Source organism: Hermetia illucens, chromosome 3, assembly GCF_905115235.1.
Source record: "Hermetia illucens chromosome 3, iHerIll2.2.curated.20191125, whole genome shotgun sequence".
Taxonomy (NCBI): domain Eukaryota; kingdom Metazoa; phylum Arthropoda; class Insecta; order Diptera; family Stratiomyidae; genus Hermetia; species Hermetia illucens.
Genome location: NC_051851.1, coordinates 149,848,882 through 149,876,494, shown reverse-complemented (window position 1 = coordinate 149,876,494; position 27,613 = coordinate 149,848,882). Strand labels below are relative to the sequence as shown.

The 27,613-nt window shown below is 45.5% G+C and overlaps 1 protein-coding gene across 1 annotated transcript; it reads right to left on the bottom strand.

Moving 5' to 3' along the window:
• LOC119652348 (suppressor of hairless protein) lies at window positions 1-27,440 on the bottom strand. The gene is made up of 5 exons (XM_038056376.1): window positions 26,377-27,440; window positions 8,913-9,461; window positions 8,509-8,843; window positions 8,222-8,429; window positions 1-868 (listed from the first exon to the last, which is right to left on the bottom strand). The coding sequence occupies exons 1-5, from the start codon at window positions 26,623-26,625 to the stop codon at window positions 602-604; spliced, it is 1,608 nt and encodes a 535-aa protein (XP_037912304.1). The 5' UTR covers window positions 26,626-27,440; the 3' UTR covers window positions 1-601.
• Between the last annotated feature and the right edge of the window lie 173 nt (window positions 27,441-27,613).

Below are 27,613 nucleotides of genomic sequence, written 5' to 3'. Positions count from 1 at the left end.
TTTATATTGAAAAATAATTTATTTCGTTATCAATATGTTGCAGTTTCTTTTTTGGAATTTTATATAAAACTATTTACAATACTCCTTAAATCTAATCCTATTCAGAAAAATAAATTGCCATAAATCTTTCATCTGCTAAGTCAAGGATTGAAAGAAGGGGTCTGATGTAAAGTAAGAAGAGATCTAGGTAAGCTGGAACAGAAAAGCGCAACTAACTATTCTTTCCATAAGAAGTATAGACACCTATGCAGCATTGCCGGGAAAGCGGGGAGTGACTTAAAAACAAAACGTTCATAAGACGTTTATGAGATTACCTAAATTGCAATAATACAAAAATCACTGTCAGGGCGTGAAAATACATCGAAATACAGTATAACCCAGAAAATTGGTAGGACAAAAGCTTAAACGTCGATAGAATAGAGCAAAATACAAAAATCTCTGAAGCAACACGGAATGTACTGACAGCGGCTGCTTCTCTCTCGCTAAATATTTCCACTAAAATAAATAATATATATTCGAGGTTAAACGATATTACTGTATAGTCTAGTGTTATAGAATATTTAAACTTAGTGTCGAGGTGCTTGTGGTGGTGGAAACGGTTTCATGACAGACCACTATGCGAGTTCCACGCTACATCCGATATGGATGGTAACGACTGTTGCTGTTGCGGACTGTTTGTCGAATTGTTATTGTTATTGTTGGCACTACTATTGTTATTGTTATTTTGTCGGGTACGCATCACACTTTCGGCTGGCGTACAGTGCGGCCGTGGTCCTGGCTCCGGAGTGTAGGTGAATGTCAATCCGGTTGCATAGATGATACCATCATTTCGCACTAATGAGATAGGCACTTGCGTTGGCTGACGTACCTGGTTTGAGTTAAGGAATCATGAGGAAATATTTGTTGAGCTCTATAAATTCTTGTAAGTGCCTCAAGAGGACTGTACAAAGCTTCAAGTGAGATTATGTACAAAAGCAGAACACCAAGTGAAATAGATACAGGATGAGGAAGCCAACTATTAACTGTGTTAATATGGTTTTATTTTCAGAACATAAATATGTACACTTCAATAATGAATGAATGGTAGATCTAAAATACAACAATTCTATAAGCAACACGTTGATCTATAAAAAAATTAGTAATAACGCTGAGCTACATCAAGCAGAAGAACTTAAAACCAAAGCAAAAAGTATATTGCTATAGTAGAAAAAAAAGTTAAGTAACAAATTCATGAAAGTTAGTTCTTCCATTACTCGTGGAACTTTTGACGAACGTTGAGTAAAAAGTACATATCACACCAAACCAACATTGATAACTTAGTTTCACTCTGACCACAACTTCAAAAGTTCTTTTCTAAATTTCAATGGAGACATATGGGGACAGCCTAACTTAGTATTAAAGAAGCAGCAAAATAGGGGCGCTAACACCTTTCAGAGATTCAATGTGACGACAACGAGAATTCCTGCAGTAAGCAGAGACGAGCTAATAGAGGTCTGCAGCAGAATAGGTGACAACAACGTTTCGGACCTGGACGGAATATCGAATAGGACCCTTAAGCTCGCCTCTAGACCGAACATGATCACTGAATTGTTCGGACCGTGCATGACTGAAGGGGGATATTTCCTGCTTATTTCCTCCTTAAGGCTGGTAAACCTCCAGGTAAGCCACCCTCCCATAGACACGTATGTCTTCTAGACACTGTGGGGATAATCATGGAGCGGATAAACCATAATAGATTGCTCCCGGTCTGTCAGATCGCCAGGTTCCGTAAAGCAAGACCAACCGGCGATGCTGTTAAATTGGTTACTGGTATAGCTGAGAATGCGATCCACGGAAAAAGTGGTACCATCAAATATTGCGTTGTGGTGACCCTGGACGTGAGAAATGCGTTCAATTTGACCAATTGGAGCTTTATGCACGATTGGTATTCCCACCTCTCTCACTGCTGCTGTCAATAGCTCCTTGCGAAAACAGATTCTCTGGTATAACACCGATGAAGGCCAGCAGGAGTACGATGTTCCCGCGACTATCCCAAAGGCCTCTGTACTTGACCCAACAACGTGGAGCATCGTGTACAAGACCATCATCACCAAACGGTATCCGGTCTAGGCCTGCCTTAATAAGGAACTTCAGATATCTCGATTTTGCGCCGAGGTTCACCAATTCGATATCCTTAAAAGCTGTCTGGCGCCCTGGCATAGGCCATCGCTCGATCTTAGGCAGGATCTGCCTCGTCTTCTTTTTTTACTATAGATATTGCCCTTATAGACTTTCCGGAGTGGATCATCCTCATTCATAAGGATTAAGAAATATATAGGCTAGCAACCTGCGAATTTCAAAAATTCGACTGATCCCATGTCGCAGTCCAGGAGAGGCTTCTACAGGTGACATTAGGGATCGTGATAAATGACCTGAATGTCAAGGTGGACTTTGACAAAATCTCGCTCGGTCCGTAATGACAATGGCGAGAGGTTTATGGATTTCTGCAACTTCCACCGCAACTTGCGTGGTGGCACATTGTTCGAGTACAGAGCCTGCCATAAGGTGAATTCGGTTTCAACTAACTGACACTGGACTAGCAATCACACTGACCGCTTTATGTAACAAGAGAGGCGCTGACATCGGTTTCGAAAGGGATCATCATCAGGAAGCTGCGAACCCCCCAAGTGCAACATCAACCCAGTGGATGATCCAGCTGCCGCTCGACAGTGGGAGATTTATCTTGCTTATTGGACGCCATATGCACTGAGTAACCCGCCAAAGAAATGCTGTTTTCTCGGGTGCTACACAGACCACCGGCCACGTTCCAAAACGACGTTATAAGAGCTGACTGACTGCGAAATCGTGAAAGCTAATCGATGAACGGAAGCATATAAATGTATTGATCGCTACAAGCGACGGTTGTGACGCGTGCGAAATCCCGAGTAGTTTATCGTATTAAGCGCCGTGATAAATTTGGGAATTTGTCATTGCGCGCTGGTTAAGACGGCGCACTACGCTATGATTTCAGAAATATATACCGCATTGCGAAAGAACTTGCATGTGTGAAGGATGTTAATGGTCGACTCCTCATCCAGGATGAGAAGAGGGGGGAAAGGCACCACGTTCGGTAACCGTATCAGTGAAGTTCTTCCAACATGTGGATGCGGACCGTTCCTCCAAGCAGAAGGGAAATTATCTCGGCCATCAATGCACTCAAATGGAGTAAGACTGTTCGACAGGATACCCGCAGATATTTATCGTTACACCTGCAGTTTCTGCTATTTCCACTCGTACGGAAATCCTGGGGATTCAAAACCTTTCCCAGGCAATGGAAAGATGATTTCGAGTTGTTATCGATGACCTTCTTCATGCTGCCTTGTCCGGAGGACTTGGAGGAGTTCAATGGGTCATGACATCTTTCTTCAAATATTTCGACTACGCTGATGACATCTGTTTACCCTCACACTAGGTTATAGATCTTGTGCAGAAGGTTCTGCATTTGCAAAGAAAGGCAAATGGACTTGGACTGAAGGTAAACACCCACAAAGCCAAGATTGAATCCACTTTTCAAGATTACCGACGAGTGGGTCGCCCCAAGAGCACTTGACGCAGGACAGTAGAGGAGTGCGGCCGTCTCGAGAAGTTCTGGGGGGAGCTGAAGCACATTTGAGGTAATCGCGTAGGTGTGATTGACGCGCTATACAATACCACGGAGTGAATGGCAAACATAGGATTTAGATGGTCTGTAAAGGCTTCTGAGCCTGTAAGAGGAACTTCGTGAGAAAATGCCGTTTTCGACCGAAAATCGTTCTCTGGATGTACACGCTGTTGTTCATCCCCCCCTAAGTTCTTCTTCTTTAACTGTTATCCCGTCCGGAAGAGAGGTTGGGCCGTATCGATCGATTGTGCCACTTTGCTCGGTCATAGGCCTGATCTGGATGGGGTCGAAAGGCTCTCAATCACCATCCTAATGTAAGGGTTTTATTGTACAATGCTCGGTTCTGAGTAAAAAATGTAATGAAGCTGAGCTCAATAGGATCCATAGAGCCGCATGTGCTACTGGGGCTCCATAGTCCTTCTCCTCCGGGACTACATTATTAAATCCGCAGTATTGTTAGATTCATTGAGTCTAGCTGTTGGATAGCGAAGCTTTACGAACATAATAACATCGATGCGAGTATTTTCTCGGATGCGCGCTGTACACACCAGTACAGCTGCTGACTTCAAATGGCGGAGGCTCACCCGGCAATCTCATCTCTATGGTTTTACGTGGATACCTGTCTCGCGGACTTAATCATACGCTTTTTTTACGACACGGTTCGATTTTGTAACCACAATCAGAGCCCCGCTGTGACAAGCTATAACGGTACCAGTCTATACTGAGTGCATGGCTCAGCATATTGGTGGATGCAAGACCCACTACCGTGTTGAAAGGCAACATCACGTCGAGGCCCGAAGGTCTCTGTTCGCTTGACCGTAACCAAAACTCCCACTAGGGGACCAACCGCAACAACCGAACTGAACTCATATACAACAAGAATTCCAATGAAGTATGTGAATCCCGGTTCCCATGGTACCAATATACCCCTGGTAAAGTTTCGTGACCTATTATCACTTCAGATGAGTCCCCGTGCGGACTCGGGTCTGATCGCCCTAGTTAGGCCTTTAGAGCATTCGCCTACTGCATGTCGACCGGCAATCCAATGTGATACAGCGTCTCCCGGAAGTTCCCCTCGGCCACTTGGAGGCTTACCCAGAAGGCAAGATTCGTTGCACATATGCAGTGAAACCATAGTCGAAAAAATATTTCCTACCTACCAAACATCTTATCACTCTGTATGTCCAACACAAAAATGCTGAAGGAATTCATATGTCACAGAATACTTTTAGCTACCATCTGCCAAAAGGCGGTAAGTGCCGCCTTACTATTAGGAAGTTTACAAACATGAGCGAGGCAACAGAGTGGTTGTAGCTGAACTAATGTGCATTATAGTATACTGATCGTTAGCTGGCTTTCTGAACCGTAAAGTTTGAGTTTCCTTTGAGTGGTCGGCGGATCGGGCCAATTGAAGGGAAACTTTCTCCCTCCTTTCTGGTCCATGGGTTTTAGCCGAAAAAGGAGGCCCATAGGCCAGAAATGAGGGAGAAAGTTTATCTCGAATTGGCCCGTTCCGCCATTCAGAGGGCGACGGATCTAGCAACCCCTTAATTAAAAAAATAAGTAACTAGTTTAGCTTCGGCCGGCTTAGACGAAAACTTGCATGCGGTTTTCAAATTAAATATAATTCGCACCCATGGCGTGTTTTTTAATTAATCTAAGTGAACAAACACCTTTAAAGCACTTCGGTCACGTTGCTCCCAGGCCAGACTTGAGGCAGCGTTTGGTAAGTTGCCTCTCACCTAGACAAAACCATAGTCCTGCGTCCAATGTAAGTGGTTCCATACACTATCAAACAAATTGCGCAACGCAGGCTTTAGCGCGATAATTTGCCAATTTATGGGCGTGTTTGCCGCGTTGTGAATAGAGTAATATCGTCGCAATGTGCAAGGAGGGCTACAGAGAGAACAGCCCTTTGCGTCTCCACCCACGAGGCGACGAGGCAGGACAGACCCCGATCCTGTCAAGAAATGGACAATAGTTATTGACGCATGAATGGGGTTAGAACGTAAATAAATTAGTTCGAGCAATACGTGTCTACACGCCAAATATTAGCTAGAGACCTTCGAAAAAGCCGCGCTACAAGAAACCCGATGATCTGGTACCAAAAGCTGCGACATAAGGTAGGACCCAAACGCGATAAAAATGGATGTAACCTCCCCTATTTTGGTAGCCCACATATTCAATAAGGTATTGGCACAGCCGTCTATGAGGGTTTCGATGATGCCCTTTGGAAACTTCTCGTTGCAAGGACCTGTATCGTACCTGATGATGACTATATATCATTGCAGGCGAGCTTAATGGTAATGTGGGCGAAAAGGCACATGGTTAGAAATCGACTATATTTTCATAAGACGGCGATATTTTACTGCCGTTAGATGGCGAGAATATTTCGAGCAGACTTAAATGGAAGAATTTGTTCATCCTCCAATTTCGCAAGCATTGCCGATATTTTTAGCAATTCGAATCCAATCGGGCTATTGAGAAAGGTTCCCATATGGAAAAAGAAAGGTAGTTGAAAAGAGTGTTTGAATTACCGTATGATCCGATTGCTGCCATCAAAATTTTTAAACGCATTCTTGACAATCATATTCGCGAGATCGTTCAAACAATCGTGAATCAAGCCGTTTTTCTATCAAGAACTAGCAAACCGTTGATGCAATATACAGTGCACCGTCACTCATGTGTGCCACACGAACTCATCTGGTATGCTCTATGACAACACCTAGTTCCAGAAGATCTGGTGCGCTGGGTTCAATTGCTCTATCACGATCCGAAAAGTAAAGTACGAAATGTGGCGGGTGTATCAAAACCGCAACGTGTCTCTGTTGGTGTTCATCAAGGAAGCGCCTTCTCACCACTCCTCTTTATTCTTATTATGGACACTGTAACACGGAACATCCGACTGTTTTATGCAGATGATGTTTTCCCGTCGTCTCATAGCAAAAATGATCTCAAGCAACTTTTCCAAATATGGAAGATCACCTCATGCAACACGATCTCAGATTGAAACTGAATTTTTGACGACCGATCTCCATGAAGCAGGCGTTATCACTGTCAGCGGCAGTGACCTGCCCAGAACTGAGCAATTGAAATATCTCGGAGCAACGCTATCAGGCAATGCAGAACTACGTTATGAAATTGCTTTACGCATTAGCACAACCTGGATGAAGTGACCTTCCACAACTGGTGTTCTTTGTGATCGACATATCAACGAGCGTCTCAACGTTGCAGTGTCGTCTGCCCTATCACCTTCTATATTTCTGAGTGCAGGCTGACTATAAAAGACAACGAACGCCGTCTCGCGGTAAGGGCGACGAAGTGATTGCGTTGGACTAGTGGCGTACACGCCTTGATTCACATTAGAAATGAGGATATGCGCGACCGATATGGGGATGCACCAATCGTGGAAAAATTGTGAGAAAGGCGTCTTCGATGGTATAGCCACGTAATTCGTGCTAACAAGAATTCATTTGCCAAGATTATAAGAAGAAGTAATTGACCAAAAGTCCGATCGAAACAGCGGTGGCTGAAAGGAGAGCTAAAAGCCTTGCAACTGCATCCAGAGCAGGCCTTTGATAGAATAAAATGACTCCGCCGATCATGACGATCCGACCTCGCTTGTAAACAGGACCAAGGCTAAAGAAGGGGAAGTGATGAAGCTACAGCAGCGGGACAATACAAGGCCAAATACAAACACCCATGATGAACCGGAATTCGAACTCAGGATAACGAAAAAAGAGTCTAACCAACCAGGCACCATACTTGAATTTCATCTCCAGTAGCCCTGGAGATAGCGAGGAAACGTTGGTTTATGAAAGTTAAAGTTAAGTGTTTTTAGTATAAACGCGAGTTTGTACTATTTCGTGAACAATGATTAGAAAAATTTTGCAATGCAATTGTAAAGTGGAGTTCATTATGAAGAATGAAGTTCAAAATAAAGGGAAGGTATGGCTTTGAAAAAGTGGTTAATAGTTAGTAAATGGAAGCTAGTGCTATGGAATCCTTGTCGCAACTGGATGATCCCGATTTACGAGTTAGAGCAGCGTGAGGCGCAGTAGCTCTAGCCAGGTGCGGTGGTAAACACGGGATCAGGGGCGAGCAGCTAAATAGCTTTAACTCGGCTTCCAGTGCAGGGTGGGCGCTGTAGCACTGGCCTGACCCGTGGGGAAGGTGGAGAAGCTAAGAAGTTATCCTCCTTATTCCAATCCTGGAGAAGCTGAAAAGCTATACTCCTTATGAGCAGCAAGAAAACTGTTTGGGCTCAGTTCCATTCCACAACACTAGATAGATACGACCTAGTGGCCATTAAATTACGATCCCAACAAAGTGTTAATTATTATTAATTATTTTCGTGGATATATTTACAAATGATAAATGTGCTACAACACACCAAAACATTGAAAGTATAAAAAGGAAAATAAAAGTACCAAAAAGCTGGATGCGCTTAATAAATACCATGCAAATCATCAGTCATTGTTAGTCCCAAAAATGTGAAGTTTTATGTAAAATGGGCAAGGGATGGGCATATCACTAGCAATATTATCAATCAACAAAACAAATAAAGTAATTCGGACTTACCCAGAGCCATTCACCACGAAATTGTGAAATTTCCGGGACGACACACAGCAATGTTTCAGTACATCTATACATGGTTTCGGCCTCAACATCTCCAAACCACACTTGCAAATGTGGCGTGAAATTATCACCACTTAATTCTAACATGGCCACATCGCCACCACCATTCAGATTCAGGGAATTGACTATTGGGACCGGTGTCACAGGTGATCTGTAACGAAAAAAAAAGAAAAAACGGAACGATTCTTTAGAATTTCCATCCTAGGACAAATTTTCAGTGATTAACTTACGATACAGGCCCCATGCCTTCGTAGAATTGATATTCAGCCTTGTCTGTTGATATAATCGTCCAGCAAGCACCGTCGTTGATCATTTCCTTGTTGGCTTCTTTTGGACATGGTGATGCTTGAAATTGGATGATTTTCTCCTGGGACAGGCAGAGATACATTCGTTCGGTGTCTTTCATGTAAAACGCGCATTTGTGAAGCTGCGACACAGGATCATCAGCTTCTAAGAGAGCCATTTGTTTGTCGACTTTACGTATGATGAGACGAGGTAATGCCATGCCAGTTACGGAGCACACCAGCTTCACCGTTGATCCGTAATGTACGTAGCCATCACGTACCTGTGAAATTATTGAAAGCGGGGCTTGAAGTATCTAACCTGAGGAATATTTGAGACAGTTTTGAATTACCTGAAACTCTTCCGATTCACTCTCGTTATCGTCAAGCAGATGAATCGTAAATGCACCCCATTGTGTCGAACTTGCATGAAAGTGTCCACTTTCTACATGCAAATATCGTGTCGAAACAGTCTGTGATCTCAAACGATTAAATAAAGCAACATTTGTTCCACTGGCTATGCACAGATCGGCATTTTTCAGTGATTGTTTCTTTTTCGATGGCTTCGATATGACTTTGATCCGTTTCGAATTGAATACGCCAATGTCATGACCATTGCCATAGAACATTTTCACTGACAGCATGAAATGCTTTCTTTTGTCCGAATCTGATATGTAGAGAGTTTTCGCGGCGCAATATTGTTTGCCATTGTTCAAATCGAGCTGTTGCATGTCCTGATCTGAATTGCCGATCCCGATGAAAGCGCACAGCTGAGCACCTTGCTCGCTTTCACCTTTGCGTAGCATCTCCTCTTGACGACGACGCCAACCGTTTCCGAAAAGGTATATACATGGAGGCGGGCAGAAGAAACGTTTTTCGTTGCCATAGGATTTTTGAGCGACCTGTAATGAAGGTTGATGTTTTAGAAGGTTTTAGAATTACATAGACTCAGAGACATTGTCCCTTTTCGGCACACAGAAAATTTTAAGGAAATAGTCTCTTGTAAACATTGTAAGTTGGAAACTAGCTAGAGTAGGGATGTATCCAGAGTAGAATTTCAAGCAAGTGAAGTCAAACAATTTGTTAACCCAGATACCAGGATTGAGCGAGGGAAATATTCGACGAAATATCTACCCCAGCTGTCTAGCTTGGCATTATCTTGTTATACTGAAATGATTTTTTTATTCTTTAATACTTTTAAGTTAAGCGCTTCAAATCAAAGACTAGTTTGGAGATAAGAATTGACATTCAAGGCACACGAGACATCACCCAACACAGGTTCTCCAAACCGTGCAGGCAGTTCAGTGTGATTCAATCGAGTAAATAAGTTAGCTGCGTCATATCCATCAGTTAAATATTTTAGTTGATTCCATGATTTGGATATTGTAGGCTCTATTCGGAGCATCTTTTTTTTATAAGGGTAGGTGAATGGATTTACGCACACAATATTGGACTCCCGGTTCGTACCGTCGTCGGACTACCAACTAAACACCACCCCATCGTCAGAGAGCTATCTTGGAACCGTTTGTCACATTACTTCGGGCTAGCCCCGAACTCTCCCGCCTTGCGGATCCTTCAAATCAGGGAATTCCTTTCACTAACGGGAGGGGACAGGAGGAAAGGAACTGTCAACTCAAGGGACCCCCTGCCATCCGGCTCCTCCGCCGGTTGAGCTCTATCTTCTCAGCAACCAGAAGGACCCGAACGTAATGGGCAACACGGCTCCACCTGTCAGCACTCCGCAACATCTCTTCGACAATATTGTCTGGAGAGAGATCGCATGTGTTTCAATAGAGCTGCTGGCGAACCTCATCCCACCTTCCACAAGAAAAAAACAGTGTGATGGGCGTCGTCCACAACTCCATTGCAAAACACACAATCCGGAGATCGCGCCTTTCCAATCTTGTGCAGGTAAGACTGAAAACCTCCATGCCCACTTGAAAATTGGGTAAGAAAATAATCAGTGTCAACATGCTTCCTATTCAGCCACGCACCTAAGTTGCCAATGAGCCGCGCAGTCCATCTACCTCTAGTTTCATTTTGACAAAAGAGCTCCCACTCGTCTAGGGTGCGTTGCAGTTCTTCACGAGCAATAACCTCCCTTGGCTCACCTCCCTTGCGTTCGTGCTCCCCGTCTCTGTACTTGCGCGAGACGTTTACGATATACCTCCTTGCCAAGAGCGTCAGCCCATACCGCTGCCCCATAGAGCAAGACAGACTGCGTTGAGCTCATCAGGAGTGCAAGGTTGAAACCATGAGTTGTCATCCATCCGCTTACCCGTCGCATCAATATGCCGAGTCTGCTTTACGCCTGTTCGATAATGCGTCCAGCAACAAGCGCCGCGGATGTGTGCCCATAATCCAAACATCTGTAATATTTAGTTGGGGCGGCCCGGATTTATAGCCTACACACTACCCAACCAATTCTTATTTTCCCGTTGTTTAGAAGCTTCCTCGTGTATTGCTCGCCATCTTCCACCACAGCGATTTTTGGGCCCCGCGAGTTCGGTTACCTCCGGACATTCGCGTTTGATGGCTTCTTCTACCTCGATCTTTTATGTGAGGCAGTCAAGGTCTCGGATTTCCAAAGAAGACGCGAGTTCCAGGCTGGAAACCAAAGCTTTTTCTCCCAGAGACCTTCACTGCTTCACAGAACGTAACTTTATCCTAGTTCGCCTAGTCTGTGAACTCGAAAAGTACAGGGAGCAATAATACCAGGAGCGCGAATTTTACCAACAAGTCCGCAGGATGAAGTCTTTTACACCGCGATACTCATCCTGCCGAGGCGAAAAAGGAAATCTGATTTTCGACCGTATGGGTATATATTTTTTTCTTTTTCGGGATTGGGTAGGTGAATGCATTTACTCACGGAGTATGCGTTGAACTACCAAATAAACACCTTCCTATCATCAGAGAACTAGCCTAGAACCGTTTAACACATTACTTCGGGCTAGCCCTCCTGCTCTTCCGGCTTGGGAAGAGGAGGAAGGGAGATAATAGTTCAGGAAAACCTTTGCCATACGGTCCCTCTATCGGTCAAGGTCAATCTTCGCAACAAGAAGAGTCCGAACATAATACGCAACACGACTCCATCAACTAGTGCTTCTCAGCATCTCTCTGGCAATGTTGTCTGGAGAGAGCTCTCCTATGTTTGCATTAAGCTGTCGACGAAAGCCGTCCCATTTTTCACAAGAGAAAAAGTTTGATGTTTGGCGTCGTCCACACAACTAGGAGATCGCGCCTTCCAAATCTTGCGCAGAAATGACTGAAAACCTTCATGCCCACTTAGAAGTTGAGTAAAGTAGTGAAGCGAAGAAGTAATCAATCTCACCATGCACTCGGTTCATTCGCGCAGTCCATCTGCTTCTTGGCTTATTATATATATTAAGAGATATATTATATTATATATTAAGAGAATTGCCACTCGGTAAGCTTCTCGTCTCTGCACTTGAACAAGATGCTTACGATACATCTCCTAGTCAAGGGCATTAGTACATATCTCCGCACCATCGAGCAGAACGGACTGCGATGCTCCCATAAAAAGACGTCTCTTGGTAAATACAAGGCTCCCAACATTCGCCATTAGCCGATTCAATGCCGAGATACCGGCTGCTGCTTTTCTAATTAGCTCGAAGAAGCTCATCATCGAGTCGAGCATCAACTAGCCGATCGATATGGGATGCAGGCTCGGGATCATCTTTCCTCTTTCTGGCCAAGATGACTCATCATCATCATCATCAACGGCGCAACAACCGGTATCCGGTCTAGGCCTGCCTTAATAAGGAACTCCAGACATCCCGGTTTTGCGCCGAGGTCTACCAATTCGATATCCCTAAAAGCTGTCTGGCGTCCTGGCCCACGCCACCGCTCCATCTTAGGCAGGGTCTGCCTCGTCTTCTTTTCCTACCATAGATGTTGCCCTTATAGACTTTCCGGATGGCATCATCTTCATCCATACGGATTAAGTGACCCGCCCACCGTAACCTATTGAGCCGGATTTTATCCACAACCGGACGGTCATGGTATCGCTCATAGATTTCGTCATTGTGTAGGCTACGGAATCGTCCATCCTCATGTAGGGGGCCAAAAATTCTTCCGAGGATTCTTCCCTCGAACGCGGCCAAGAGTTCGCAATTTTTCTTGCTAAGAACCCAGGTTTCCGAGGAATACATGAGGACTGGCAAGATCATAGTCTTGTACAGTAAGAGCTTTGACCCTATGGTGAGACGTTTCGAGCAGAACAGTCTTTGTAAGATGAAATAGGCTCTGTTGGCTGACAACAACCGTGCGCGGATTTCATAATCGTAGTTGTTATCGGTTGTGATTTTCGACCCTAGATAGGAGAAATTGTCAACGGTCTCAAAGTTGTATTCTCCTATTCTTATTCTTGTTCGTGTTTGACCAGTGCGGTTTGATGTTGTTGGTTGATTCGTCTTCGGTGCTGACGTTGCCAAGATGACTACTCCGGTTTTTCCAGCGAAAGGCTGAAACCATGAGCAACCATTCACCAGTTCATACGTGGCATCAATAAGCCAAGTCTGCTTTGCTGCAACGCCGTCTTCATAACCGATCAGGTGCGACTCTTCCGCATATCGACTCTTAGCAGAATATCGTAAGAAGCGCTCCAGAGGTTCGACCGTAGGATGGATCCCTGTATTACTGCCTCTAGCATCTCATAGAGCGGGGAACGGTCTTTCAGATAATCTCTCAATGTATGCCTCGGCTCAATGAACCGCATCCACAACTTGCATGACAGCATCAACTGTCGATCTCTCTGTTCTGAACCCGAACTACCTTGGGGGTAAGTCGGGCACTTTCCCGATCATGTCAAGCATATAAAGCGGTCGTTAGGCAGAACTAGTTCGTCAACAATAACCTTTAATGCTTTCGGGTACGTAATTGGAACTGCATTGATAATTTTTGGGGCTTGCACACATTGATTATTCCGAATAAGATGCTGGCAAAATTGAGGGTTTCCGTTGCAATTTCTCTCCACACACGAAGTGCATGTACTTCATTTCGTACTCCTTCTCGTACTTTCGGCGACCTGGTTTGATTATGCTTCAGGTTAAGATTGTTAATTCTTCGAGTCGTCAAACGACCTCCTCGATTTGATCGATGCAGCTTCGGACGAGCCGAGAGTATGTAGGGGCGTACTGGGAGTAGGTTCATCCAACTGACGAGGATCTGTTTGCCTGCTGGTTATGTGTTATGGGCAAGCGGGTTTGGCAGACGATGAACCGGAGCAACAACTCGGGTATTGCCCTTCTTGCAATGGAAAACGTGCTAACAGGACCCTAAAGCAAGACGGAACAGCATAGACCGAGAGCTATGTGGATTGGTCTTTAGTATATGGACTCTGAGCACCTTCAGTTTCAAATAAAATCATTATCCTAGTCATCGGGCTAGCCATTGTGAAAGTTTTCCCTGGATTACTAGTGGAGCTAAAATATGTACTGAAAAAACTAAACTATAAAACGGAAAATAAAGGAGGGGGAGATGGTGATGCCATCGGAGGAGACAGTAGCCATCAAGGGCACTACCGTTGGTGCTAGCGGTAGCACCGCTCTGTTCAAACCAACAACAGGAACCTTCGAGAGCGACTCGGTAGACGGACTAGCGGAAGTTTACTGAGTCCTGTTCAAGAACTAATACATATTCCGAGCAAGATTGTGAAAAATAGTAAGCCCGGTACTGTCGACGAGCGGGATAAAGGGGACATCGTTAAATACCTACTGATTGTCGAAAAATATAACAACAAACGCCTGGGGAGCCAGCAGAAGACAAAGGCCGCCGCCGCCGCCAATCGATCTAAATATAAGGTCAAACTGAAATACACACACTAAGCAATTTCTGCTAACAGGTAAGCCGGTCGACGAAGCGCGAACTGGGAAACCCTTTCAGGAATTACCTACGTGTAAAGCTAGCGGAAAGCGATTCCGTTAGCAGTAAACTGGCGCCGGAGGTGTGAATCAGTGTTGTTGGCTTGTCGAAGGTGGTCATCGAGGATCTTCTGGATGGCAAAGGGGAACCGGGGAGATTCATCCCCCGTTTTGAATCCTATTAAGTGGTTCGTGAGTTCCATGGCATAGAGATTTTTTCGGTTCGTGCACGCCAAGATCAGTGACACCTGGGAGGCCTTAAAGCTCGAAGCCATTTCATACAGAGAGATCCCCAGGAGACCGGTCGGCATCTGGTTGCCGGTGATCGGCATGGATAAGGGCAAGCTCGTGCAATCCTTGCGCTTTCAAAACCCCAGGATTCCATGGCCCATGGGTGGAAGTGGAACTCCAGGTGAATAATCAACCTTTTCTACTCTGCATAAATGGAGAGTATCTGGAAGCAATGGAAAAAGACAGTGCGATGTGTAGTCAGGAACGCAAAGGTGAAAGCATTCAATTCCGCAGAACCGGACGACGACCTAGATCCAGTCGATGTCACCGACGAGCTCTTGGAGAAGATGAAGATAATGCGGAAGGCCAAATCGGAGGGGGTGTAACCACCAAATATTACAATTTATTCCACAGCACAAGAGACTTTGATCGGGATAGACTTAGAGCATGTATCGTCGTCAAGAAGAGCGTGCAGACTTTTCTGTGTCCGGGCCTGACTTCCAGTGACCTAATCGGCGTTAACGAGGAGAAACCGGGAGCGACGAACGTGTACATCTTCACACTTATGTGGCTCACGGACGGCCATCTCCACCAGCGGAACTACAGCATTTGACGTCCACTATCGCAGCAAAGAAGACCAACCTTTTAATAGGCTGCGGAACCAATGCAAGGCATACGGTTTGAGGCAACCCGGAAATCAACGAAAAAGATGAGTCTCCCTTTGATTTTATTATCAAGACAAATCTATCTTTTTGAAAGACGGACAGTGCACCAACATTTCATTTTCCCAGAGAACTGTAACGGTTGCGGGCAGGTCTTTGATATCACTCTAGTAACCAACAATGGGAAAATTGAGAACTGAAGAGTCTAACCAGAGATCCTTCTCAGATCACAGTTGGATACTTTCAAGTCTAGATCTTACTGTAGGCGTCTCCAAGCTTTTTAGAGACCTCAGAAGTATCTACTGGAGATAATTTGGCCAAGTTATCAATAACAAGCTCCCCAGTCCACAAATTGGTAACAGTGGCACGACAGGCGAACTGGAGTCAAAGGCCGCGGCTCTGGAAAATGCTTTCGAAACCGCCTTCAAAGTTTCATGCCCTGCTAAATAAAGCAAGGAAACATTACCATCGTGGTCGAATGAAGATCTGTCTTGCTTTAGGAAGCTGATCAGGGAACAAAAATATTAGCAGTCATACAAGGACATTCCTGAAGAGTTGCAAGTCGGCCATCAAGACTGCCAAAAAGCGGTCCTGGCTGGACTATTGTCCGAACATTGAAATCACCGGCGAATCTGTGAGAGTTAGTAAGACTCTGGCCAAGAAACATAGGAGCTCATCCTTTCTTAAAAAGTCGAAAGGCTCATGGACGGAATCTTCTGGTGAAACCTTGAAGGTGATGGTTCAGATGCGTTTCCCCGCCAGCGAGGAGGAGTGCTATAGAAGCAGCACCTAAACACGACGGCTTAAGGCAGAATTATATTTGATTCTTAGCCCTTATATAGGGAACTCGCGAGTCTGAGTTTGACCAGAAGGAAGCAATTTTGATGCCAAATACTAAGGGACTGGAATTTAAGGGAAATTTTGAAAATGGCCAATTCGTGTGCTCTTCAAATGCACAAGTATTTAATGTAAGATGCCTTTCATCAGTAGTGGTATAACACTCCTTATTAATAGGATCACTAACAAAGAAAGGAGACCATGTGAAGGGTTCATACCCTTGCCCTGCACAAGGTGTACAAAAGAGCGAATTATATTGTCCTCTTTGCTAACTAGACTCTGCAATTAGGTCACTTCATCCAATGAGGTCTTCCGCTTTAAATATTCGCTTTTCATCAAACTATCACAAAACAAATACTCCTTCCTCCTCCTCCCTCCCTACTTCTTGCCCTATTTCAATTAAATCCGTCCTCGTGTGTAAGTGCCCCAATTCACCCAAGTCGCCACCAGCTGAAACCTGTTGTTAAGGCTCCTTAATGACACGTGCGCGTCCGATAGATGGTTTTTTCCACAACTCGACATAATGATTTAAGTAATTTCAATTTAAATTCTTCATGACAGTGAAATTGTTAGCTTCATCCCTCCGCCTCCTTCCCAGGATATACATTTCTCACAAAGGACGAGCATTAAACATAGAAGCCACGTACATCCAATGCTAAATTAAAATCAATAGAGAATTTTATCGGCAGCATATGTTTGTGTGTTTAGATGTTCTGAGAAAGTTTTGCTTCGAAAGTTCGATTAATTGTTGACTTGAATAATTGAAGGATCACCTGTTGGATTCGCGTTGGTGCATGTTGTGTTTGTGAATAAGTTATTTGTGTTGTCTTTATCGGGGCATTAGGGGTTTGAAAAACATGAAGAGGATTTGCTAGGAGTGGATGTAGATAGAGTTCTTGAAGGCGCTTTCGTAATTTGTGCATGTCCAAGTTTCTGTAAGAAATCTTAATTGAAGTAGAAAGATTTACGGGGCACGTACGCTTAACGACTTAGCGCTCTGCAAGTGAAATCATGAGTTCAAAACAACTTTTTTAAGCCGTCAAAAAAGGCAAAATCATGTTAAATAGGCATCTGTTTTGGCGATGACTTTCTCATTCGTCGTGAACCGTTGTCCACCCCAGAGCTATTTTTTGGATGGATTTCGTTTGAGTCCTAGAGAACTGTGGCTATAAAAAAAATTTAGATTTTGGGGGGGTCCTAAGTCTGCATTCATTTGATGTCGGGCCGGGCCAAACGCAAAGCAACTTAGTTCCACTCTTTTTAGGCTAGGGACTTCTTGTTCAGTCTTCATAAACTTTTGAACCTTAGGTGGTAAACCCAAAAATAGGGGGCGGATAACGTTCGATATAATTCGCACCCATGTTGTGTTCTGCGAATTATAGAGAGGAGAGAATAACACCTGCGAACCGCTCCGGCCACAATGCTTCCAAGGCAGAGGGGAGGCAGCGTTTGATGAGTTGCCTCTGCCCTGATACGAAACTGTAAGCTATCTGCATGCAAACTTCCCCGTCAATGGGTAGTGTAGGCCCCAGGGCGAAAAGTTGATGGGCACCCACGATAGAGCAGTTAGCAGTATCGCATGAAATGGTTATTGGAAGTACCTGGTTTGCGCGGAAAGCGGTCCACAAATATACGTGAGCCTCTCCAGACGGGACCACTTTCTACCAAATTGACCACGTGTTGATTGAACGGCGCCACCTCTAAGCCATGATGAATGTCAAAACATATAGGGGAGCCAGTATAGACTCGGATCAATATCTCGTTGGCATAGTGCTCCGAACTCGAATAACAACACCACCTACAATCCCCTCTGACAACCAGGTGAGAGTGAATACCGAAGCCATTTTACCAACAAGTCAGCAGGAAGAAGCCTTATATACCTCGATACTCATCCTGCCGAGATAAAGAGGGAAATCTGATTTCCGACATGATTTTCATGAACTGCTCAACAACCAAAATATCGGCGGGTTGGAGGTCCCGCCAACTGAAGACGACGGACAAATGCTGCCACCACCAAGCATAGAAGAAACGGTCCGTGCAATTCATCGGCTTAAAAGCCATAAGTCGCCAGAAGCCGATGGAATTACAGCCGAATTGGTTAAATATGGAGGCGACCAATTACACCAAGTGGTTCATCAACTGATGCCCAAAGTATGGGACAGCGAATCAATGCCTGACGATTGGCAACGAGGCATTATCAGTCTCATACATAAAAAGGGGGATATCACGCAGTGCAGCAATTATAGAGGTATCACGTTGCTGAGTAGCATCTATAAGATATTCTCCACTATCTTGCTAGGCCGGATAGCCCCATATGCCCAGAACATCATTGGCCCATACCAAAGAGGCTTCACTCCCGGCAAATCAGCAACAGATCAGATTTTCTCTCTGCCACAAGCAATGGAAAAACTGTTGGAATACGATCATCAGTTGCACCATCTTTCCATCGACTTTAAAGCCGCCTATGACAGCATAGCCAGGGTAAAACCGTACACGGCCATGAGAGAATTCGGTATTCCAACGATATTGATAAGACTGACTAGGCTGACCCTGACCAATGTGCGAGGCCAGATAAAAGAAGGAGGATCACTTTTAAGACCATTCGACATCAACAACGGTCTACGATAAGGGGTGCCCTATCATGCGTCCTCTTTAACCGGGCCCACGAGAAAGTCCCCTGATGCTGAGGTAAATACAAGAGGTACGATCTTATTGAAGTCCAGCCAAATACTGGCCTATGCTGACAATATCGACAGCATGGGAAGAACGACCCGAGGCGTAAAAACTGCCTACATCTAGATCGAGCAGGCGACGCGAGATTTTGGGATGTACATCAACGAAAACAAGGCATAGTATATGGTGGCAACGCCAGCACCAAAAACCAACCGACCAACATCAAACCGCACTGGTCAAACGGGAAGAATAAAGATAGGACACTACAACTTTGAGGCCATTGATAATTTCTCCTATCTAGTGTCGAAAATCACAACCGATAACAGCTACGATGATGAAATCAGAACCTATTTCAGCTTACAAAAACTGTTTCGCTCGAAACGACTCCCCAAACATGTAAAGGGAGGCTCCCCATACATGTAAAAGGGGATGTAAATTTTTTTTCATCGAATATAATCATATGCGAGTAAGGAGTGAAAATGTACACACTTAAAATGAGACAGGACTCATTTTCGGAAACTACCCAACCCAAAAATCCGAAAGAAGTCAGGAAGGTGCGCTTAGATGAAATCTAACCCTCAAAATATGTCCCATTCCGATATCTGCTCAAATAAACTTACTAATTGTGTATTGTCAACTTTTAGAAATTTACTGAAAAACCCGCCTTGAGTCCATCATGGGAGTACAAAATTCCACCAACATAGAGGACAATATTAAGCAATAAGTCTCTTCCTTGAATTGACAATCAAAATGAAATCATGTTACTGAATACCTGAGACTTTGACAATTATCTAGTGAGAAATTACGGTGTCTAAAAAAAACCCCTTTTTAGTGCCATAATCGCCTTCTCGTGGATTTGCTAAGGACTTATTGAACGCCTCTCGTATGACAATGCTTTCGATAATCGTCATACCACAAGTGGGTATACTCATCCCCCGTTCGTAAGGGTTCATTTCTTAAGCATTTGCAAACGCAAATTTTCATTGAGAAATTGAAATTCACCCCCTCAAAACGATCTTAGATAGCTTACTCCCGAAGAGCTGCAGTTGTCATTGGCCACCACTTTCGGCGTTAGGATTTTCAAACGGGAATTAACCACCCTTAGCTATTGAGGAATGCATCCAAGAAAATCCCGAAAGCTTGATCGACAGTGAGCAGGCTGATTTCCGTCCTGGATCCCCCTGCGCTCACCACATCAACACCATGGAGTAGTGTGTGGAATTTAGATCTTCGCTGCACCTGCTCTTCATCGATTTCGGGAAAAATTCCGATATTCGATTATCAGAGCGACATATGATGGTACACTATGTCACGTGCTGCACCGAGGTAAAATCTCAGAGGATTTTAAGGTCCAAAGTGAAGTCTGCTAGGGTTGCATCTTGTCGTCGATATTAAAGTGAAGTCTGCTAGGGTTGCATCTTGTCGTCGATATTATCTTCTGTCATTGATGACATTCCTCATGCTCACGGAGGACTTGGAGGAGGTCAATGGATCACGACATCTTTCCTTAAACACCTCCATTACGCTGATGACATGTTTGCTCTGCCACAATTGGTGTAAGGTAGCTTTAGTCGATTTTGACCTTATGAGCATAAAACTCTTTCTCTTAAAGTTATCTAATGTGCACTTTAGTTGTATTCTTCCATGATTTCATATAGCATTGGATATGCCTAATAAGAGGCTTGCCAACTGCATACAAGGAATATTATTATGGTCTTTTTTCTAAAGGGAGTCACTTTACTCTATTACCTACCTTGCGTAACTAAAGGAAAAAGTGCTCTGTCTGCTAGGTCAGAATGGTGGAAATCTGTTGACTTGAAGGCAGAGGTAGAAGTGATTAGGTCTCCTATCGAAAGGAACATCAGCAACTGGCCAAATACTTCACCTGAGCTCTTTAATCAACCCGATCTCAATGATCAGACCATCGAAGCCGTCGATCAATTTGTATATCTAAAAAGCGCCGTTTCTGCCGATGGCGCCACCGAACTGGACGTCAGTTGAAGCATTAACTGCGCTAGAGAATAACAAGCTCAAGTTGGGATTGTTGTGGGCTAGTGGTGTTTCGGTGTTCTGCTAGTGCAGAAAAATAGAGGAGTGAGGACTTCGACATGATCCTCGTAAGGTGGCTGCTGCGGTCTCTAAGATTCGCCCGTCCTAATTAGGACATGAAGACCGGAGTCGAGATCCCTGCGCACGTCAGCCACCTTTTTCGCCAGGTTAGCAGTTCGTGGTGGCGTCAGCTTCCTCACTGCGTCCTTGAGCATATGCAACAATCCAGTAGTGTTAAGGCCCAACCTAACATCGAGTACAGCATCGTCGATGAGTCTCAGATTCTCCCCGTGTATCAGTTCCGCGGAACTTGCAGAAAATTCTCCGCGATTGGCTGTTCCGGTGCTAAGTAGAACGGGTGGTAGAACTTGTGACCACTATAGTGGCCTTAGAGTCGATGCCTTCTTTCAAGCCTCTCATTGGATCGCGGGTGATGCGCGATTGTTTGATGGCTTGAAATGAAATGAAACTTCATTGTTATCACTTGGTATCAATAATTCGGGAAATCGCCTATATCAATATCAATATCAATCTTTTCCGATTTAGGCAGCTCACCGCTTCGCTGATACTCTGGGACATTCTTACTCTTCTTTCCTTCATTTGTATGTGAAGATGAAGGAGTCGCACCCAGAAGGACCGCCAGACATATCGTTGGGCGTGTTTTTATTGCGCCACTCATAAACCCGCAAAACAACCTTTGAAATTTGTGTAAATCCTTAACTTTTGTGCCCAGGTTGCTTTCGTCTGCGCAGATTACCGACCCATAGGTAATCAGTGACGTTTCGAATTGGGAAGCTTCGAAATTCAGCTTTAGTTTTGTCTAGCAATTCACAATAATAATCAGAATTTATCCCTCTTAGTTCGTAGAGGAAATCAACTAAAAGCATAGCATAACGGGCCAATAACCTCCGAAAAATTTCCAAACAGGCCTTTTTTTGATCAGAAGAAAAAATCCAAGGAAGCCATCGTGCTGAGATCTTTGAGAATCTAAGTTCATCCCTAGTGATGGAATGTACAGTCCCGTGATTTGGATCTACCGAAGAAACAAGTTCGTCGACGATGAGGCGCCACTTATTTTCTCATCTTTGAGAAGCACTTTTATGCCGGCGGCTATCCGGCTACTAAGAGAAGCAGCGCGCAGGGTCATAAGACCTCGCAGACCACCCACGAATCAGAGGTCCAAGTGGCTATAATAAGCGAACCCTATTGGAGCCCCAACAAAAATTTATGAATAGCCGATGCGACAGGTGGGGCGGCCTAGTGCGTGTGCGAGGACCAAGTCATACAGGAATGTATGAGGCAGTCCGCAAGTGGGTTGGTATGGGTAAAAGTAGTCCGGATATACGTTTACAGCTGCTATGCTCCTCCAAGCCTGACGTTGGCTGAATTCGAGGACATGTTGGAAAGATTGGTTCTGGATGCAAAAGGACGGAAATCAAAAGTCATCGCCCGTGATTTTGAGCATTGCCTTTTGGAGGTTTTCGCGCAATTAGATATCATATTGGCAAACAACGGCCAGGTTAATACTTACTGGAAAGGGGGATCCGGTTCGGTTGTGGATCTTACTTTGGTTAGTCCTTCATTAGCTCACGATATGTTCTGGATCGTCAGTAATCAACAGGCAATAGTCTTTGACCTGTAGAGCAAGCGGTTGGAAATTTGCTCGTCCAAAAATTAGAACAACGTCTGATTGGTCTGCGAAAGCAATCGACGAGCAAACATTCATAAATGTATGGTTGGACCAGAACACTATACCAGGTATATCCTTGGAAATAGCCTTTCATATGACGGAATGTATCGCGAAGACATGCAACTCATTGATGCCGAGTTGTTATACTGCCCCCAGTAGAAGGCCCAACTGCTGGTGGAGTAGTGAACTGTCTGATCTATGGTTGGTGTGTCATCGGGCCAGATGAGCGGCTCAGGGAGCAATGGGTAGGATTGGCTAGGAGGTGAAGTAGCGCGCTTACAACGAAGCTCGAAGAAACCCGCAGCTGGCTATACAGCAAAGCAAGAGGGATTGCTTCAAGTAACTCTGCGCAGAAGCGAGTCTAGACTCCTCACAGGGATATGAGGGGGAGATTTAGAGGTCAGGCAGCTCCGCAAACTACATGCCCCGATCTCCTACTGAAAATCGTTTAGAGTTTGTTCCTTCAGGAGAGCACCCTCAGTAATGATAAAAGAAGTACTGAAAATTTGCGGTAGGCTGAGAGGCAACAAAGCGGCAGGCTTCATCGGCATACCAAACAAAGCCCTTAAGCCGATGTCAGACATATTCGCAGAGTTGTTTGAAGCATGTTTTGGGGAATGAGGTTAGTGTTGTTGCCTAAACCTGGCAAGCCTCCTGGTGAACCGTCTTCCTACAGATTTACGCCTATTGCACATTATGGGGAAAATGTTGGAGCAAATAATCTACAACAGATTGTTCGCGGTTGTAGAGAGTCTGGGGGCTCATCGAACCGACAATTAGGCTTCCGTACGGCCAATCAACGGTCGACGCCATCAATTCGGCTAGTTGGAGCCTTTTAAGTTACTTAATTGCGCTAGTCGACAGCTATTTACAGATAGAAGGATCTGGTACGACACAGACAATGGAACCAACGAATACATTGTTTCCGGGGTTGTTCTTGGACCGCTATTGTGGAACATCATGTATAATGATGTTCTCAACGTCCCAGTTGCTAGTGAGACCACAATAGCGGGCTACGCCGATGACATAGCTGTGATCGTTGTTGCAAAAGATCTGGCGGATGTGGAATTATATTCATCCGAAGGAAGCACTGCATTCGCGGAGGATAAAACAGAGGCGGTACTTATCACGAAGCGGCGCAAAGAAACCACTACCCATATCATCATATCATCATCATCAATGGAGAAGCATATCATCACTTTAAAGTCAGCAATTAAATACCTTGGAGTGATGATACATGCGATGCTGAATTTCAGGCAATAATTGCAACATGTTACATGGCCCTGGCAAGGATGATGCCAAATGTTGGGAGCCTAGGATGGTTATAGCTAAAGTGGCGAGCTCTATATTATGCAGCGCCAATTTGATCAACTGCATTGCTACCGCATGCAATGCTCAAAAGATGAACGCGGTTTATAGAAAGACCGCCTTAAGGGTGTGCTGTGGTTATAAAACCATCCCGAATGAAGCGACCTATGCAATAGCCAGAATGATGCCGATCGACATTTTGGCCGATGAGATGGTACGCACCTATGATAGACCCGATACGTCCTCCGATTGGCACGTGGACAGCTCATCCAATTGTCACAGCTGCCACAGTATTCCGGAGGACACGTAGCATGTTTCTTCCATTGTTCTAGACTCACAGAGGAAAGGAGAAGTCTGGAGGAGACATTTTTAGGAACAGTGGGGCCGGAAAACATAATTGGGAAAACGCTTGCGTGCCAGGAAAACTAGAATGTAGTGAACGATATGGTAGGGCCGATACAGTGCAGGTTGAGAGAGGCAGAGGAGGCGAGAAAGGTGTGAAGGGAGAGGTTAGAGCCAAGTTCTACCCGCGGCGAATACTTCGTGGTGGTTCCGCGGGGAAGAAGATAGGAGTTAGTGGTTGGTTTTAATGGGTAAAAATCCCACACGCTGGAACATGTGTACCAGTGTCTTTGGAATATTTCCACCTCCGAAAAAAGAAACCGATAGACAGACAGTAAACTGATTTTTTTTTATACAAAATCTTAAAAAACGACGGTAGAAGGATAGGTGGTGACGCCAGGCGCATCATCGGAGGACGGGCTTCTGGCATCAAGTCTGGAGACAGTAACCATCGAGGGCAGTTCAATCGGTCAAAGCCAAAGCACCGTTATGCTGAAGCGTGGTCCTCCGGGACGAGATGACAAGCGATTAGTGATTTCCAGCTTGAAATCTGCTATTGTCGAGCTGAGTGTGATGGATGAGTACCAACCATAATACTCACAACCCAACATCGTCGACGTCGGAGATCCCCTCAAAAGTCAGAGTTAAGAAGAACGAAGACATCCTCTAAGGTCCTGCTCAAGAGCCAGGTGGTCCGTAGGTTCCACCTTATAGCATACAAGGACCGATTCTCCAGAGACTTTCTCGTTTCGTGCGTCGCTAAGATCAGCGACGCCTGGGAGGGCATAAGACTGAATGTCATCCTCTATAGTGAGAACCCCAGGAGACCGTTCAATCGTATCTGGTTGCCGGAGATCCGCATGGATAAGGCCAAGCTCGTTAAAAACCCACGTCTTCAAAACCCCATTAAAACCTTGTACTCAACGACGAAATCCTCCAAGCGGATGGGGCTATGTAGAAACGCACTGAATATTAGAGGCGAGCGCTAAAGATTGACTTGCTCTGTCTCCCCTGTCAGAGGAACTTAGGGGAATGAGCGGGCTGACGAACTGGCCAGGCGAGGCTCTGATCTTGGCCGTCTTTCCGTAGGCACAGGCTGTATACCACTGGGTATTGTTAAGGATGGAATCTACCCGCACAATTTAATAACCACGGACCTCAGATGATGGATGTTCGCCAGCTACGCCAAATTAAGGAGGATTTGGCTAGGCTACAACATCATCTAGCAAATACATACAGGATTGCGGCGGTCTGCATAGAGCACTGGCCTGCAGCGGATCATTCTCATTGTCAGAGCTGCGGAGAAAACGAAGACACCCTCAGCACTTTCCTTGCGATTGCCGAGCTCTACTCAGAGCCAGGCTACGGAAACTAGATTGACAATATTTTGAGGACTTCAGGATCTCTAGCTAAAGGATGGGAGACCTGATTTCCTTTGTGAAACTGGACTCTCACTCTTTGCTCTTATCGTAGAAATCGTGGTCGTACTAGTGTGCGGCATCAAAACGGCGCACCGCAGCGCTAATTGGGATCCTCGGAGGGGCCACTGATACCTATCTACCTGCCTTGCTGTCAGAAGTCTGTTAGTAATGGGCTCCCAGGTCATGAGACCGCGCCTTGCGATAGCCGTCAGAGACAGTCTGCAGCCACTTAGGTTTCCAGAGTCATCCAAGGGGTTGTGGACGTCTCGGCAGCACTTAAATTTCGAAATTGGCAGGCTCTTTCCCCACAAATGTCTACCCCTTTAGTCCCCTCTTACGACAAGGAGGAAACACTTTAAGTGGATTCTTCAGCCCTAACTCATGGGGCAAACCTGGAGAAGTCTGTCTAAATGTTTCCTAGGAGATACCAGGAGCGAACTATGGGCAGAGTCCAACAATATGTTAGTGAAAATATAACAAAAGGACCTGAAATATGGAACCAACTTTACTTAAACTTCGACCCAAGTGTCCAAGTCCCACCCAAGCGGAACGAGAAGCCTCGTGAGATCGCTACCTTGCAAACATCTCGCGACCAAGACCAACTAATTAACCGGCAATTTCCTCCCATTCTATTGTTGCCCACAGTTCGCGGCTCTAGCCGTCGACTCGAGGTTCCAATTATCTTATAATCACGTCGCCGATTAGAATTCGCGTCTAATTACCTTTGCATGCAGGATTACGATGACCATGTCGTTTCGCTCGCGCAGGTAGCGCTCCATTGCCTCGCGGGTGAGCCTCTTGTCCTCGATGGGTGGCCGGTACACGTTGGGGTTGGACAGCGGGCCGCCTGCAGCACCGCTCGGGACCAGGGGTCCGCCGCCCATACGCGGTATGAGGGCGCCGTGGTGCATTCCGGATGGGGGTGGACTCGGGGGCGACTGCGAGTACGGGCCAACGCCAAAGTGAGGCATAACTTGACGATTTCGTTGCGCGTCCAGATTGCAAGTTATTTCACCAGCGAAACGTGCATTTCCGCCTGCGGCACTATCAAATCAACTCCATCGCGCGAGCCGTCTAAGCACTGCACATGGTTCCGGCCGAATTACCACAAAATAAACAGAAACTTCGCGGAAACCAAAACAAAATGCCAAACATTCACCGACAGCGGACGTTGCACATAACCAAACTTTTGTACGTCAGCTGTCACTTGGTCGCGTCAGTTTCGAATGCGCTTGACACCGCTCCGCCAGGTGGACCGCCCAGTCCCGATCCTGCCGCCCTTTCGCGACTCCAAGGTCCAACTCTGATTAATGAAAACTCCCGCACGGTCAGTGGCGAACGTAAACACAATCTGGCCCGAACCGCACAAAACACAAACGTCCTCCAAGCACGGCGAACACGAAGCGTCTATCAACCGCGACGCGAACAAATTCTTGAATTCATCTCCGCCGAGGGCCCGTCGCGTAATTAATTGCAGCCGCGCGAAAGAGAAGGGACGTGGCCAATGAACTGGCGAAGGCAGTGGGCGCGCGGGAGTGAGCAGTTCCACCGGTGTTCCCGCGGACTGTGGGAAAGCACGCACACACTCAGCCAGCAGCGGCCACCTGTTTGCAACTGGAATTTTCCCACGGTCCTGGTGGCATGGGAACCGGGCGAAAAGCGACACTTTCTCCTTGGGGATGTGCAGATTTTAATTTCGGGCGGAGCTTCTTAGACGCCTTCGGGGGATTTTGACAGGATTTCGGGGGAGGAAAGACGGAAACGAAGCCAGGACGTACTCCGCGTATTATTTACTATCCCGTACCGAGTTTTGGGCCGTAGTGTACTTAGTGAATTATGAGAGAGCCCCGGTGAACTGCCTCTGTGATTTGGAAGCGGAGAGCGGCAGTGTTCATCCCGGAATGAATTCATTCTTAACTGCCAGCGCCAGCTGTTACGTTGTAGACGACTGGTAGACGC